Source organism: Nyctereutes procyonoides, unplaced genomic scaffold, assembly GCF_905146905.1.
Source record: "Nyctereutes procyonoides isolate TBG_1078 unplaced genomic scaffold, NYPRO_anot_genome, whole genome shotgun sequence".
Lineage (NCBI taxonomy): Eukaryota > Metazoa > Chordata > Mammalia > Carnivora > Canidae > Nyctereutes > Nyctereutes procyonoides.
The window spans coordinates 70,631,195-70,648,757 of NW_026575126.1; the positions used below are offsets into that span (position 1 = coordinate 70,631,195).

Sequence of the window (17,563 nt, forward strand, 5' to 3'; positions counted from 1 at the left end):
CCATGAACGTTTATATACAAGTTTTGTGTGGACCTGTTTTTGGATACACACCTAGGGGAAGAATTGCTGAGTCATAGGGTAACTACTTTTTTTTTCTTAAAGATTTAAAAGTCATTTTTACACCCAACATGGGGCTTGAACTCAAGACCCTGAGATCAAGAGTCACATGCTCTACTGAGTCAGCCAGGTGCCCCTCAAAACCCAAACTTCTAGATTGAAGAAAAATGCTTTAATATATAACATACTCATCTTTTAAAAAAGATTTTATTTATTTATTCATGAGAAAGACAGAGGGAGAGAGACAGAGACACAGGCAGAGAGAGAAACAGGCTCTATGCTGGAAGCCTGATATGGGACTCAATCCCCAGACTCTGGGACCACACCCTGAGCCAAAGGCAGATGCCCAACCGCTGAGCCACCCCAGGTGTCCCTAATATACTCATCTTTATACCAATGCATAAAACAGAATTTTTTTTTTTCTGGTGGAGGCAAAAGTACCCCTGGCCCACTCAGGATGTGGCCAGTGTCCCTGCAGCCCCAGGCACAATCATTGCCCCCAGGCAGAAGGGGGCTGGAGTATTTGATCCTCCCAAGATGGTTGAGAATTAGAACTTTGAGGATGGGGTCATATCAGCCCTGGCCCAATTCCAGCCCCAGTTCTATCTACCGCGAGCCTGGGACCTTGGGCCAGTCACTGCATCCTTGAACCTGCTCCCTCCTCTACAATGTAGAAGACAGCAGCACCTTCCAGGCACGAGCAGTGAGCAGTGTCTCACTTGGGGAATGAACGGCATGGAGGGCCTGGCAGAGCGGCTGGACGGCACACACGAGGAGCATGGAGTCAGGGCCAAGGGAGCAGCACCAGGTCAGCGTGTGGGCTTCTGGCCCTCACCGCAGAGCCTGTCATTAACGGAATGCGGGTTGAATAGGCAGTCTGTGGGCTCCCTCCTGCTCTGATGCAGGACACGTGTGTGCTGCTTCTCGCACCAGCATGCGAGCACGAGCACACAGACGCACAGCCTCTCCACCGACAAACACACCAGGGTCTCTGACTTTGGCTATACGGCATTTATTGCAAACAGAATGTCTGAGGTATGAGAAGCTGACAGGGAACCCACGCCTGCCCAGGCCACAATGGGGCAGTCTGGCCTCACCCCACACCAGGCCCCCGGCACTATGAACCCAAAGCCGCCTGCCCAGGGCAGGGCCCCACACACTGAGGTAGCTGCATCTTAAGCCCCCACGAGTACAACTCCCCAGGCTTGCCCAACTCCACACACATCCAGGCCTGGAGGGGAGGAGGCGGCAGAAGGCAGGCCCCCAACACACACCGCAGCCTCTGAGGAAAGGCACCTTCCTGCCTGCCCATCCATCCCAGGGGCAGCCCAGCCGGCGGCGTGGGTAGAGGGTGGCTGGCTGCCAGAGGCAGGCATGGTAGGGTGGGGAGGGGGCTGGCCAGGCTGGGGAGTCACGGCTGCTCCAGGCAGTCCTCAGTCACTCCCTGGGCAGCCAGCTCGGCCAGCACATTCTGCAGGTAGTTGGGGTCAGGGTAGCCGTGGCCTGTCACGTTGCGGTCCATCTCTGTCTTGTGGTGGATCTCATTCCACACCACTGTGTCCGTCTCTCCTGTGGTGCTGGAAGTCCCTACTGTGAAGATAAGTCGCCTCTTCCAGGCTACCTTCAGCAGTTCCAGGACCTGCCGTGGAGAACGGGAAAGGAGGAAGGGTCTGGTGAACAAGCCCAGGCCTGGGCATGGGTTTTTCCACCCAGGAGCAGCAGGGGACCAGTGTGCTAGCATTGGCTGTGCCCTCTTCCTTCCCTGGTCTCACCTGCCCCAGCAGTGAGGGCTAGGACTGCAGCAGTGGCGACCCACCAAATGCCAGCTGTGGGCACACTGAGGGACGGAAAAGCCCTTTGTTCGATCCCTACTGTGAACCACTTGCAGGGCAGGGACCGGGCCACTCTCCTAAGTGACCTCATCTACAGTCCTAGACCTAGAGCCCCATCTGTTGGGGTCCCCAGCCTCTGGGTCCAGTCCTAACTCCCCTTCCAGAACTCCACCTGCTGACCTGACTGCCCAAGACGACCCCCAACCTCAGAGGGCGAGTGCTGCCATCCTCTGTACTGCTCAAGCCACACCTGGGGCCAGGCTAACTCTGCCCTACTTCCAAGTCAGCCTCTCCCTCCAGAGGGAATCCCTGCTTCTCTGCTCCCCCACACTCAGCAACCTGCAGGCTAGGCTCACAGCAGCTAGAGGGAACTTTTTCATACCTCCAATCAGCACTACCCAGGGCAGCCTGTCCCCAGGCCTCATTGCCCCCACATGGGGCTCAGGCTCCTCCCTTAGACTCTTCACACTCTCCTGCCCAGCCTACCTCCATGACTCTCAAAGCCACCACTCTGAGCTCTTCTGTCTGCTTAGAATGCTCTCCCCCTAGTCTCAGTGCAGAGGTGGCTCAGTGCCGAGGTGGCTCTGCAGGCCATCCCAGTCACCCTGTTCTGTCCTGCCCCCACTCCCACCCCATCAATCTCATCACGCTAGCCTGACTGAAGACCAGGTGATCTGGCCCAAAAGGTTGCTGGAAGAGGCCTCCTCTCCCCTCTAGTCCTCTCCCTTGGGGGAGCATGCCTAATGCACAGCAGTCCCTGGGAGCCCTAGAAGAAGAAGATGAGCTAAGCAGAGAAGGTATGGCCAGCAGGCTAGACCCTCCCTAAATCACCTGCTCAAATTGTCCACAAGCAGCCAGGCACAGGCCTACCAGCTGGGGGGCCCTCCCCAAGGGTTGCAGGGCCTTACCTTGCGGCCCTGGGCATTGTCTGGAAGGTAGCACTGGCGGGGAAACCCCCTGGCAGTGAACGGCTTCCCAGGGTTGGGGTGCTCCGGGCCCTGCAGGAAGAACAGACACTACGAGTAGGAACATCCTGAGAGGAGCGCAGCAGCCCAGCACACGCTAGGCCTCCTCTGCTGGGGCTATTCCTGTACTCAAAGTGACCAAATAAATTGGTGTCTCAAATCCTGCCCCTCAGAGACCCGACATGACATGGCCTCCCCCCAGTGACCACCTTCCTTGACCCCATGCCACTAGATGTGGCATCAGACACTTCTGCTAATGTCTCCCCCTTCCCTGATGAGACTGGAACTCATCAAAGGCCAAGGCACATGCTCCCACCCCGCTGGTGTTTGCCTCCAGGTGCTGGGCTCTGCGGCCTAGATGGCAGGGCCTCCTTCCTGACACCCTTACCCCTTGCTCAAGATGGAGCCACTGTGGGGCCTGAGACAGTGCAAATAGAGCAGAAAGGTAGGGGGCTTGGAACAGCAGAGGGTCCTTGCTCATGCCCTCTGCCACTCGGAGGCACACCATGTACAACACCACATTTCCCCCCCTGCTCTGTGACTCTAAGGCCATCGGGAATGTTTTTCTTTTTTTTTTTTTTAAAGGTTATATTCATTCATGAGAGACAGAGAGGCAGAGACACAGGCAGAGGGAGAAGCAGGCTCCACACAGGGACCCTGATGTGGGACTCGATCCCGGGACTCCAGGACCTGGGCCAAAGGCAGACACTCAACCGCTGAGCCACCCAGGCGTCCCATGTTTTTTTTTTCTTTTTAAAGATTTATTTATTTGCTCATGAGAGACAGAAAGAGAGACAGAGAGAGGCAGAGACACAGGCAGAGGGAGAAGCAGGCTCCGCTCAGGGAGCCTGATGTGGGACTCGATCCTGGGACTCCAGGATCACGCCCTGAGCTGAAGGCAGACGCCCAACCACTGAGCCACCCAGGCGTCCCTTGTCTGGAATGTTTTTAAAATCCACTATGACCCACTGAAAAGACGTGGAGGGAAACCAGGAAAAAGAATGTTGTTGAACAGGGACACCCCACCTATCAGACGGGCCCATAAGGGTCCTGGTCTCCATTGCCCTGTTTATCTACCCCTCGCCCCCACACCTGGCCACCACCCATGCAAGAGGCCCAAAGCCCCAGGGCTCCTATCTGGGTCTCTACTGGGACCCTAGGGCCTTCTGCTCAGGTTCCAGTCTTATTCTCGCCACCAGAGCTGACCGTGCACACCCAAGGCAGGCCTGGATCTGGCCACTGAGCTGGCCTCTCAAGAGCAGTCCTTACTGTTGGCATCTCCCTGCCCTATGGGGTTCCCCCATTATTCAGCCCCTCAACACAAGCACACAAGCATTCTTCTTATTTGTACATTCTTCTGCCCAATACATGCCCAGCTAAGATGTCTCCACCTCCAGGATGCCCTCCCTGCATCAGGAAAGGGCTGAAGGCCATCTCTTTGTTTCCACAGCACTATAAGCTTATTCTACCCCCAGATGCTAGAGCCCTTTGGTTCCTGAGAGCCTGAAATTGGGAAGCCAGGGCATCCTGAGTGACCCAGGAATCAGACTGCTGGGAGAGGGGTGAAGCAGGAAGAAGAGTGCCCCAGAGTGAGAGGGACCAATTCCAGAATGGTCCAAGGAGGCTCCTCTTGTACCAGGGCCCCTTACCTGGATGCCGTGAGGAATGTTGTAAACTATGAGTATTGTCCCGCAGTCCTCATGGCCAGGGAGGGATACTTGGAACTTGAATACCTCCATCTTGCCTCGGGGTTGGGTCCCAGTTTTCTCTCCATAGATGGTTTTGCAGGAAGGACACTGCAAACTTCCGTCCTGAGACGAAGCAGAGTACCACAGACTGAGCCCGTGGCCCTGAGAGAGTGCCTAGGCGCAGCCACCTGGGGCACAGGTGGGCTCACTGCTCCACAGCAGGTCCCTGGCTTATCACCCCACTCCCTCCTTGCATAGAAACCGGATCCTCGGGATGCCAGGGTGGCTCAGCAGTTGAATGGCTGCCTTTGGCCCAGGATATGATCCTGGAGTTCTGGGACCGAGTCCCAAGTCGGGCTCCCTGCATGGAGCCTGCTTCTCCCTCTGCCTGTGTCTCTGCTCCCTGCTCCCCTCTCTCTCTCTCTGTGTCTCTCTCACGAATAAATAAAATCTTGGGCAGCCTGGGTGGCTCAGCGGTTTAGCGCTGCCTTGAGCCCTGGGTGTGATCTTGTGGAGACCTGGGATTGAGTCCCAAGTCGGGCTCCCTGCGTGGAGCCTGCTTCTCCCTCTGCCTGTGTCTCTGCCTCTCTCTCTCTCTCTCTGCTTCTCATAAATAAATGGATAAAATCTTTAAAAAAGTAAAATAAAATCTTAAGAAAGAAAGAAAAGAAACCCAATCCTCATGGCTTCCCTGGAAAGATGTTCTACTAGGAGACTGGCATCAAGTAGGCAAATCAGGTTTATGCACAGAAGAATCTATGGTCTGACAGGTTTCAAATCAAACAAAAAACCCTGTGACCTATCACTGCTGGTGCTGGCACCCTGGCTGGTTCAGAGAGCACAGGGATACTTCAGGGAGAGGAAGCCAGGCCCAATGGTCTGCCACACGACTCAGGTCTTTCTCTCTGTCCTCCAAACTTCCATCCACTCTGGTTAAACTCCTCTGCAGGATGGCACCCAGGTGTCACTTGCCACCCTCAGCCCCCCAGTGGCCAACCTCTTTTCTGCTGCAGGCCAGGGCCTGCCGACATCTCAAGGCTGCCTCCTAGGGTGTCCTGGGCCCTCTGCAGGGCAGCGGCAGTCAGTCACGGGCTCAGATGCAGCAGGACCAGGGCAGGCCCATGGGCAGGTCACCCTGGCCCCCCGCCCATCCCAGGGACAGAGGTGTGGCACCTTGTTCCCATTGCAGTACATAGCCAGCAGACACAGCAGGTGGAAGGCATGGCTGCACTTGGCAAGGCGGCCCACTGCGACTGGCCCAATGGTCTTGCTGTGGGTCACGTCGCTGTACCCGGACACCACGGACAGTTTCTCCATACAGATGATGCAGTCCTGGAAGGAGACCAGCACAGGGCATGCTCACCAACAGCTTGCTGAGCCACAGGTGTGGAGGTATTCTTAATAGGAAAAGGCCTTCCTCTGCTGAAACACCAGGATTCTGGGCAGTCTGGTAGTCAGCTATCTCAGAGGCTGGGAAGACAGGTGAGTCACCAGGATCTGTGCCCTCAAAGGGCTCACCAGTCAAGGGGACAACAGACAACCACAAGCACAGGACACATGGGGGCCTTGGCAGTAACAGCAGCACAGGCCACACAGAGGCAGGGAAAGGGGAAAAAATAGGCAGGCTACTGAGAGGCGAGGCCCTTGAAGTGGGGTATCACAAGGAAAAAAGGACAAGGTGAGCAAGGATGGGAATATCCAGTCCAAGGAAAGGGCAGAGAATGTCGTGAAGCAGGAACCAGCAGAGTCTGGGAACAGCAGTGGCAGCCACTGGGGCTGAGGGGTAAGTAGGGTATAAAAGAGCCAGACGGGACAGGACCAGGTCCCCGAAGGTTCTGATGGCCACACTCAAGAGCTGGGCTTTGTCTCACATGTCAGGGGCCTTGTAGAGGAGTTTTAAGGTTGGGGGTACCAGCACAATCACAACTGTGTGTAAGCTGAGTGGCAGCTTGGAGGATAGGAGGCTGGCATGGAGCAGCCCAGGTATGGCAGGGCCACAAGGGCAAAGACAAGGACACTGATGTGGGCGCTGTCAGGTGGGAGCATAGACAGGGCTGGAGGGATGGTGGGAGACACAAGGATGGCCTCCAGGTTACTGAACCTTTATCACCCAGAGCTGCAGGAGAGTCCTGCACAGGCAGAGTATGTGGTTCTGTACTGGCGTAACTACCCTTTAACCCATGACTCCCACCCACCACCCTCAGAGTCCTTGGAGCTCTCCATTCAAATCAGAGACCAGTGGCACTGTAGACCCCAAAACATGGCTCAGCACAGAGGATCGGGTCCTATTGAAGCTGCTATGAGGGTCTGCAGGCCCTGTAATTACAGGAAGGCTAACCAGCTCTCCCAATAGCCAGAGGGGCAGGGCTGCTTTGGGGACAAAGTCACTAATTTTCCCCAGCTCGGTCCTCGGGGAATGGGGAGGCTCTCCCATCCCTTGTCTCTAGGACCCTCCAAGGCCCCAGAATGGCACAGGAAGAGGGCTACAGAGGCCCGTGTAGGAGCCTTGCTCAGAACTACAGCTCATCAGCAGCAAAGCTAAAAGCAGAATGCAGGCCCCTGAAGCCAGATCACCTCCTCTTGGTAAGGCCTGCCTCCCGTGGGAGGCTGGGTGATTAAACCCAAGTACCCGAAACAAGGCCGGAACCTTGGGAAGTACCCACTCAGCAGAGAAAGGCCAGTATCTTTCACCTCAGGAGCCACCCCTTGCCTCCAAACAAAACCAGAGGCAGCGTGGCTCCTGTGACACATACCTCATCTGAGGCCATTTTCAGCTCTTCCGTATACTTTTTTATCACCTGTTCTGGCTCTGGCTTTGGAGTCCCTCCTAGAAGAGAAAGGAACATCAGCGGTGTCCCAAGGGGTATGAACTGGAGATGCTGAATCCAGAGAGGAGGACAAGGGAGAGGCCCAAGCTGCCAGGAGGGACGTTTAGAGGGGCCAAGACGGGAGGACTGAGTGTGCGAGAGGAGAAACATGGCACTAGCGCAGACACTCAGAGCTCTGCCTAACAGAGCCCTATCCGGTCCACCCGCTGGAGGCCCGATCCCAGAAGCCCTGGAGGCAGCTGGATAAGGACCAGAGACAGCTGCTGCTCATAGCCCTCAGGAGTCACAGACTGGGCCTCCTCCACATCCCCACACACTTCGGTCAGGAGGCTCTTCAGAGGATGCACAGAAAAGTCAAACAGCAGCTGCTAAAACAAACTACTCTGGAGCAGGTTTTGGCAGCGCTGTTTCACTCAACTGCCACTACTCTCGTGAGAAAGCGGAGGCAAAAGTAGTTCCAGGGGCTGAACGTGCAGCGGCAGACATCTGTGCGCACGCCACCTGTAGACAATGCCACACAGACACGGTCACCACAAATCACAGGTTTCTCTCTTCTGGCCCTGGGCTGTGAGGTTTCAGTGACACACCAAGCCCAGGAAGGAGCCAAGACGCAGCAGGAAGTGTGTTCTGGCCACCCCCTCCTCGGTGTGCACACATGCTCGAAACCAGGAGGGGCGGCCCTGCACCTCCATCAACGCTGAGCCTGACACCACATCGGCCCCCCCATACCCCCAAAAACGAGAAACTCCCCCAGTTGGTGAGAGAATTGGCCAGGCCCGGGTCTTCTCCAGCCAGAGGCAGTGGCAGAATGACAGAGAATGCAGCAAAGCCGTGCGGGAGCAGAAAGGGGGGCCTGGGGAGACCAGTGCAGCCGGGAAAAGCCCTGGCAGGGCTCCTCTTCCTGCTTTGGGTCACAGGGCAGGTCCTGCTTCTAGCCTCTGACCCCAGAAGGACCCTGGTTTGAACCCAAGCTCATAGCCACTGGCTACAAAGACATACAAGCCCGAGGGCTCCACAGCCAAGTGCCCTCAAAACTAAAGAAGGCCTGGGTGCGGCTGGGAGCAGGCAACGTCAGGGGTGATTCTGGCCACCCTGGGACCAAAGCACATCACCGGAATCTCAGTTCTTCACTTAATGGAGACCTCATCCTGACCCAAACTATGACTGCGGTGAGGGCATGAAGTGCAATTATCTGAGAGGCAGCTATGGGCAAAAGAATACCATCCCCCCTTCCACAAACGTATCCCCCACCCCCTCACTCACGCACCCCTCCTCATCCACATACATAAATGTCCCCACACTCCCTTCACATGAGTACCCCATTCATTCCCATACAAACGTATCCCCCACCCCCCACACACACCTGACACCCCCGTCACACATGCACCCCACATTCCCATACATGCAAACCCTCCCTCAAATACAGACCCATACACACAGATTTCTAGGCCCCTGACAGTCACTGGTGAGAAAGCCAGGCCAAAGCACAATGACCATTGGCGCTGGTAGCCGTCCTGGTAGCTGGGACTCTACTCAGAGACAGAGGAGGGGTGTTTTAGAAAAGCTTGGCTACAGGCCAGTCTGCAGAAGGACCCCGGGACCCCATCTGCCAGGACTAGTCTCAGGCCCAACTTTGGTGAGGCCTGGCTCAGCATCCCATTTCCTAGCTCCTCATCCTTGCCTAGGTGGTCTTTTAGAACTGAAGGTAGCTTTCCAGGAGCCACATTTCTCTAAGGGGGCCAGCCAGGTGACCACCAACTCCAAGAAAGGGGTATCTGAGCCCAAGAGGAAGGCCAGAGTGTCTGCCAAGAGCCTGTGTTTTTCCCAGGCAAGTCAGAATATCTCAGGAAGCTCTGGACCTGTCCTGCCCCCAAATCTGTTTCCACCTCCAAGGCAAAGGAAGAAGGAAGTGGGTCAAGAGCTCTAAGGTGTGCCTGACTGCCAGGATCGGGGTGAGGCAGGGAATGGGGTGTAAAGCCCCACCACTCCCTGGGCCTCCCTGCTACCTGCAGGGCTGGGGTTTGACAGGCAATCGCCATGATCAGGGTAGCCCCCATGACCACATGCTGGGCGCCTCATATTGGATTTTCTATTCCTCCCATGCCTGATCTACTAAATAGGAGGTGCTGGCTTGTGAATGGAGGCACAAGCATGAGATCATGAAACAGGAGCCAAGACTGGCACCCAGGATAGCTGAGCCAGAGCCATGCTCCCTGCTCACCACATCACACTGAAGATCACTGGGCTTCCAGCAGTCCATGTATCTCCAGCCCAAAGATGGAGGCAGAGCCGCTATTGGCTTTCAAAATGGCAGGTTTAGAACTTACTACCCACAGGACCCTTTATGTAGGTCTGGTTAAAACTCACAAAAGCTTCCATCGTTCTGAAACCCCTCCTTCTTGGCCATGTGATGGGAGGAGAGTGGTCACTGGGGGACCCCTATGATGTAGTCCTGCATGGTGGCCAGAGAGGGCTGGGGGCCTTTCCTGAGACACATGCTGGACAGGCTGGGAGGGACAAAGTACCCCCCATTCCAAGCTGGCCTCGCCTCATGCCTATGTTTATAGTCACAGAGTCCTCAAGAATAGGCCCCTCACACTCGTACTGTGCCAGGAACACAGGAGCTGAACACAGGAGCTGAACTCTGGGTTTTCGGCGGTAAGTGATTCTGGGGACCCCCTCTGCACGGAGGGCAGGCAGAAGGGCCACTGAGCCCCTCTCCTTGGGGTAAAGGAAGCAGAGAAGGGCTGTGGGGTCAGAGAAGAGCGATCGATGCAGGAGAGTCAGAGGCAGCAAGACTCGGAGGCTTAGCAGAGGCCAGAGAATATTTGTGAGCAGGACTACCTTTCATGGACATTTTCCTCAATCTCTTAACTGAGCTGTGACTTTTAGAGGCCAGACAGGAGGCGGGAGGGCTGGCAGGCTGGGGTGCGCGGCTAAGACACACAGGGAGTCCAATGGCTGACATCAGAATACTCGTCATGCCTACACGGGGTGCGAGATCAGACATGCAGAGAGGGGAGAAACGTTAGAAGGAGTCATTCGGCATGGGACGTCCACAAACCCCGGCCGAGTCCAGGTGGCACTGTGAATGACCAGCAGGACCCATCGATCTTCCCGAGGAATCGGCTGCTCGAGGTTCGAGGCAGCTAAGCTCCAGGCCAGGAAGCAGTGAAATGCCCAGCTCATCAGAGTCCCGCAGGTATCAGTACGAGCCACCAACCAGCCTGAGCTCACGGCAGGCAGGGAAGGAGGCAGGGCGAGGCCATTTGCTTCAGGAGGGCAGAGGGAAGGATGCCATCCCAGGAAGCCTCCTAAGGTGTTCTGAGCGGGATCTCCTTGTGCCAGGCACAAGGATATGGAAGGACACAGGCAAGCTATGGAGACAAGATCTCAAGCTCACAGTTCCCTCCCTGCACTCCCCCTGGCTGTGCCCTCTGGGCTCCTGGTCACCTCGTCACTCCAGTGGGGTGCTATTTGCTTTCTACACCCCATCTGGCCCATCTAGGTGTTCCTAGTGCCATCGCTAGGGTGAGCAAGCAGGAATGCTGGCTCTGGGCCTGCTCCCCCACTGAGGCATCCCCATGGCCCCTGTGGCTGCTCCTCTGATGCAGCATAGGCTCTAACAGATTTCTCTGTCCTAGATGGTAGCACCACGGACATACCCCTAGAGAGAAGGCCTCACTCAACTGGCGTTCCACACGCGGTCTTGCTGGACTCTGACTCCACCCCGCTCCCTTGGCACTCCCTGAGGACCTAAAACTTCCTGGCACACAGCCTGTCCTCCTGGTGGAGCCCCTATTCCTGACCCACAGCTGGCCTTGCCGTCCATAGCACCACCTACCCAATCCTCCCTGCCCTCTGTCCAGCTCAAAAGCACCTCCTCCACAGCTGAAGGGAGCTCTAGGCTCTCCTCCGTCACCTCCCTGAGCGGGGCTTGCTGAGTGCTCTGAATCAGGCTCAGGAGCAGGGTACAGAGGGCAGCTGGGGGTAGGAAGCAGAGATCTTGGATGGGCCGGGCAGATGGCGCTGCCCATTCCAGAGGCAGTGCAGGTGGGAGGAGGAAATCTGCCCCTGGGACCTGTCCAGGCCAGCCACCTTGGCCTCTTCTGAGAACAAAGACTCCATGTGGCCAACAGACCCAGTCAGGGACAGAAGCAGAGGCCAGCCAGCAGCCTGGGCAGCACAGCAGAGGAGGGCAGGGTGCACTGCGGCGGCCACTTGCAAGAGACACCAAAGCACACATCAGAAGACCAAGGCCGTACCCTGGGCCCTCACTCATTGGGCAATGCATTGCCACCAGTGTCTCAAGGTTGGCTACTCCTGAGCTCAGATGTGGGTTTTAAATAAATGTTAGGCAGATCGAATGACAAGCAGGCACAGGGGGTGGGGAGCCACAATGATGGAGGGGATAGGAACAATGCTTTAGTAGAACCCTGGGCCTTTGCACTGACTGTGACCTCATCCCCCAACACTCACTGACGCAGCACTTCAACCAGACGTTTCCCCAGGCGTCACCTAGGAGGAAGCTCTTCCTTGATTCCTCTATCTAGAAGGGCCACTCCTCCTCTGTCTCTGTCCCCTTTACCTTTAGTGTTCTTACTACGTGAAAGGACTTGTGTCTCTGTTTTGTGACAGCTGTCCTCCCTGCACTGAGCACGTAGGGCAGGGCCCAGTCACAGAGGTACACAGTATCTATCTGCTGGGGAACCAGCTGTACCTGAATGCTGCCAGGTGGCCTTTGTGAGGCCAGCATGAACACTGCTTCTGCCCTTGTCAATGCAGGACCCTCCCTGAATTTGAGTCATAGACACAGAAGTCTCAACTTAGAAGGCTGCAGAGCAGCAGCTCCTGCTCTGTGGGTCTGCCTTTTTTTTTTTTTTTTAAAGATTTATTTATTTATTTACGAGGGGTGGGGCAGAGACACAGGAGGGAGAAGCAGGCTCCATGCCGGAAGCCTGACGTGGGACTCGATCCTGGGACTCCAGGATCGTGCCCTGGGCCAAAGGCAGGCGCCAAACCGCTGAGCCACCCAGGGATCCCCTGGGTCTGCCTTCTTGTGAGAAAGTGTGAAAATAACCCACACCTACACTTCACAAAAGCAACATCCACTGGACAGGACGGATTGGGGGGATGCCAAGATGGACCATCACACCCTCCCAACAGCAGGGCTCAGGGACAGCCCCCTCACCCCCACACACCATCACAAACTGCTGTCATCCCCAAATAACTATAACTGTTTAGATGGCCATAGCTTCTCCACTTATCTGAGAGGATTCCCACTTAACCACTAGAGATCCAGAGAGATCAGCCCCTGTCGAGGTCAGATGTGTAAACACCTCCCCCCTTCTGACACCTTTGTCTCGTGACTGGGGCTCAGGTCCAAGCCTGTCCTCTGACTGGTCTTAGCAAGCCAGGTCCCAGCTCCACTTGTCCCCGGCTTCCCAGCCTTGGGTGGGCTACAGCAGCATAAAACACACACACTCCAAGGAGGGCTGGGCCATGCCACAGCCAGTGGAGCTGTCACCTGAGGGCACTGCTGGTCTGACCTGGAGGTAGCTTCTCTGTGGGCTGCCTCTGTGAGGGTAGTGGGGTACAGGGTCCTTTCACAGCATGACCAATTGTTTGCAATCCTACCCCAAAACCCTACATCTACCTCATTGTGGCCTGAGTACTCCCGAATCCATAAATGTGGCCCAGGGAAAGATGACATTCTCCTGACTCTACTTCCTGGGGGCTAGCTCAGGATCTCTGCTTCCCTGGCACCTCAGACTAGAATCCCATTGACAGGTACAAGGCAGAGTCTGTGTCCAGAGGAGATGGCATCTGGCTATGGACACCAGTCTCTACTTCTTGCTGGCCAGGACCAAGTTCCACAATCTTTGAGGTCTGCTTCCCCAATGAGTAAAATGGAGATTAAGAGACCTGCCTATCTCCAGGACTGACCTGAGAGCCAGGTGACAGCAGACACTGAGGACACTCTGGGATAGAGACTAAGAGGGTCCTCAATCTCAAGAGCAAAAGAAAGGGAGCAAGTGTTACTCAATCCTCAGACTACTTCTGAGCTGGTTTAGAAAGGTTTTTATAGCATCTGTATTCAAGCCTTAGTGACTACAGAGCTGAATGGAGCTCAGCCATGTGCTGGCCACACCTGGTCACCCACAACCTTTCTCCAGTGAGACCACCGCCTCATACACGAGCATACACATACACACAACACACATATTCAGACACACACGCACACCGGTCTGACTCATATGTTGCCACAAGAAGACCTAAGCTGGGGAAACTTTGCAATCACATCTCTGCTTACTGTTCTCTCTGCCCCAGCAGAGGGCTGATGGCTGAGCAGCTGAAGTAGGTTCCAGAAGGCCCCACTCTCCTGTCTTCTATAACCTCTCTGGCTGGTACCTACATCTCCTTCAAAGGCTCTTCCCAGCATTCCACCCGCAGTTTCTTTCTTTTTTTTTTTTTTAAGATTTTTAAAAATTTATTTATTCATAGAGACACACACAGAGAGAGAGAGAGAGAGAGGCAGATACACAGAGGGAGAAGCAGGCACCATGCAGAGAGCCTGACATGGGACTCGTTCCAGGGTCTCCAGGATCACACCCTAGGCTGCAGGAGGCGCTAAACTGCTGCGCCACGAGGGCTGCCCCCACCCGCAGTTTCTGTAAGCCCATACATTCCACCCATGGGGGCAGAGGCCATCCCATTTCACCCTAGACTACTCTCCTGAGCAGCACATCCAAATGCCCACTGCCTCCGGGAGAACTCCCCTGGGCTAGAACCACAGGCAGTGCCCTCACCCCTTCTTGTACTCCCAACAGACTCAGGAGTGGTACAGTGTAACTGCTGTGAAACCAGCTTCCAGGGCCCAGAATGCCTGCAGCTGAGTTCCAGCTCTGCCAAGGGCTGACTGGCTCATCTTGAGAAGTTTCTGGAATTCTCCGAGGCTCAATTTCCCTAAGTGTAAAATGGGTGGCCCAGTCAGCTGGGCATCTGCCTTTGGCTCAGGTCATGATCCCAGAGTCCCAGGATCGAGCCCCTGATCAGCAGGGAGTCTGCTCCTCCTTCTGCCCCTCACTCTGCTCATGCTCTCTCTCTCTCTCTTTCAAATAAATAACATCTTTTAAAAATAAAATAAGGGACACCTGGGTGGCTCAGTGGTTGAGCCTTCACCTCAGGTTGTGATCCTGGGATCCTGAGATCAAGTCCTGCATCAGGCTCACCACAGGGAGCCTGCTTCTCCCTCTGCCTGTGTCTCTGCCTCTCTCTCTGTTTCTATCATGAATTAATAAATAAAATCTTTTTTAAAAGATTAAAAATAAATAAATAAAATAGGAATAAAAGTTCCTACCTTCACAGGGCTGTTACAGAAGAAATGAAGGAAGATACATGTGAAGCCCCTACTTAATTCCTCAGTAATGCTGGCAGGCGCACAATGGGCCTTGTTCTATTCCTTCTCTCTTGACTCATCCAGTCACCAAGACAGAAGCTCTTGCCTCCACCACTACTAAGGCCCGAGTAGTGGGGTCAGTGGGTCCCCTGAGCCATGGAGTCAGACCCTGCATGGATCTCCCTCCTCTAGGCCTGTCCCCTCCAGCCTCTGGTGCTACTACAGTGACTCACTTAACACATAGAGTTAGGTTATCTTATTCTCCTGCTTCAACTTCACTATACTCCCCCGTCTATCTTTCTATTACACTTTGCCTTTCCCAATCATTAAAAAGTAACTTTCAGGGGATCCCTGGGTGGCTTAGCGGTTTAGCACCTGCCTTTGGCCCAAGGCATGATCCTGGAGTCCTAGGATCGGGTCCCACATCGGGCCTGCTTCTCCCTCTGCCTGTGTCTCCTGCCCCTCTCTCTCTCTATCATGAATAAATAAACAAATAAAACCTAGTTCATTAAAAAAAATAAAAAAATAAAAAGTAACTTTCAGTAACTCCCTACCCTATAAAAGGAATTTTTTTAAAAGGAATTTTAAAAACAGTTCAAAGGTGTATGGTTAACATAAGATCGAGTTGGACTCACAGCCACTTATTCAAAGCATATCTCCAGCCAAAATAACTGAGTTCCCCAGAGGGCCCCTTCAGGAAAATGTGTAAAGCACTTCAGGAGAGACAAATGACTCAAACCATATTAAAGTGACGTTGAAATCTCAAAGATGGGGAAAAGTCTACACCAGGGTACCCACTGCCATTAGGCTGGCTAGTCCCCCGAGAGACCAGACCGAGGGGTGCCCAGGCTCACTCACTGAGGGTACACAATCACTGCAAAGAGGCACTGCCTCCCCAGTCCGCCCCCTCACCCCAAGAGCCCCTGTGGCTTTCCATAAGAATGGAGAGGGTAATGACCCCTGTCCCACAATCTCCTCCCATTCTCCCACTGCTTCCACATCCTGCTCCCTGCAAGACACAACCTGTTCTGGAACCCAGGACCCAGGAGAGTGCCTACCTGCAAGGGCTTGCTGGACCCGGCTGGGCTTCGGCATCTGCATCTGCACGGGCACTGCGGCAGGGATGCTCCCAGGACTGCTCACAGGACCGCTGGGGAGGGAGGCACTTGGGGAGAAGAGAGAACAAAGCTGAATGTAGGAGCCAACTTAGCAGAAACAAGAGCCAGAGCGAGACCAAGATACGAATACCCTGGCACTGCTGGGGCCTTGATAGCTTCACTTTGTGTGGCCACTTCAGTGTGAGTGAGGACTTCTCAGTTTGTTTGTTTTTAATTAAAGATACTGATAACTGGAAAGAAGAGGAAAGAAATCTGAATTTTACCACTCTCAGACCCAGACTAACCTAGAGAAGCTGAATACTGAGGACGGGAAGCCCAAAGCCTGGCCCACCACCATGGCAAAACTCTAACAGGGAGAGTCAAACCCCAAGCCAGGTAAACAGGAAAGGGGGCATCATCAGCAAGCAGGTACAGGGCCAGGGTGGGAAAGAACATTGCTGAGGTGTGAGGCTCAGCTTTTTACAAGCTATCAAGAAGGAAGCTTTAACTGTCAAAAAAAGTTTTCCTGGACAATTCAAACTCTGAAGACAATCCTAAAAGAATTTTGAGCTCACTAGCTTTGTCAGAATTAGGGTTTTATGGTACCTGGGGAGGGGAAATCCGGCAGAAACCACTCTCACGAGTACTCAAGACCACTATTACCACTAATATGACCAATCAATATCAGGAACCCCAAGAAAGGGTGCTCTGAGAAGGACATAACACCACTTTTGTGGTTTCTGCCAAAACTGCATAAAACCTCAAGCAACTGACAAGCCCCAAATAAGGGACATTCAACAAAGTTAACTCTTTAAAAGCGTCAAGGTTATGGAAGATAAAGACGCCGAGGAACTTCTACTGAAGGGAGGATGGGGAGGATAAAGGACAACTGGATAGGAGGTGGAATCCTACAGGATCCTGGGACCGAACAGGAGCAGCACTGCACAAAGTGAAAATCGAGAAAAGTCCTTGGTTAACAGTAACATACTCATGATAGCAATTGTTTGACTTTACAAGATAAGGCAAGGAAGGGAGTTATGGAAACTCTCCATACTATTTTTCTAACTTTTCTATGTATCTAAAATTAGTTCAAAATAAAGAGATTAAAAAAAATAAGGGTCTTGCTTGCCACAGTAACTATGCTTGCTTGCATCACTCCCTTAGTTTTAAGCCATTATATTTTTCAAGTAATAATAAAGCCTCTGCCACTATGGTTTGAGGGGAGCCCCACACTGGCAAACAATTGGTGTAGATGGCCCCAAGATGCCTGCTGACCCCCTGTGCTGCCCTGCCGCCCCCACTCACCTGCCACTGGGATTCCTGTATCTTCCAGTCCATCTCATCTCTGCCCATGCTAAAGATGGCAACACCAGAAGGGTTATGAAACCCTTCCAAATAGTTCCTACACTGGAGCTCCCCAAGGTCAGGGCCAGGTTGCATTCATCTGTTCCACTGGGCCTAGCCTGGAGCCCAGAAGATGCTCCGGAAATGATGGCCAGCTCCAATCTACCGTGCTACCCTTACAGCTGTCAGCAAACCAACAATGTGCCTGGTTCACGGCAAATGTTTCTGGAAGCAGCCTCAGATACTTCCCCTATCACCAGCGCCAGGGTCCCAGATCCTGCTGGTGTAAAACTACTTGGAGCTGGCCAGTTCTGATCCAAATCAGAATCTCACATTCAGCTGGTGCTGAAGCT

The 17,563-nt window shown here is 54.1% G+C and overlaps 1 protein-coding gene across 7 annotated transcripts in view; it reads right to left on the reverse strand.

Annotated features, from left to right (window-relative positions):
• Window positions 1-1,047: 1,047 nt before the first annotated feature.
• DTX2 (deltex E3 ubiquitin ligase 2) overlaps window positions 1,048-17,563 on the reverse strand; it is a 38,149-nt gene continuing 21,633 nt past the window's right edge. For 6 of the 7 annotated variants that reach the window (XM_055339743.1, XM_055339744.1, XM_055339747.1 and 3 more), the window contains 7 exons: window positions 15,828-15,934; window positions 10,215-10,355; window positions 7,296-7,369; window positions 5,716-5,874; window positions 4,504-4,665; window positions 2,798-2,887; window positions 1,048-1,696 (listed from right to left, as the gene is read on the reverse strand). In XM_055339743.1, the coding sequence (XP_055195718.1) occupies window positions 1,469-1,696; window positions 2,798-2,887; window positions 4,504-4,665; window positions 5,716-5,874; window positions 7,296-7,369; window positions 10,215-10,355; window positions 15,828-15,934 (961 nt within the window). In that variant the 3' untranslated portion in view covers window positions 1,048-1,468. The remainder of the gene's footprint in view (window positions 1,697-2,797; window positions 2,888-4,503; window positions 4,666-5,715; window positions 5,875-7,295; window positions 7,370-10,214; window positions 10,356-15,827; window positions 15,935-17,563) is intronic. The other variant, XM_055339748.1, reaches the window with a different exon arrangement.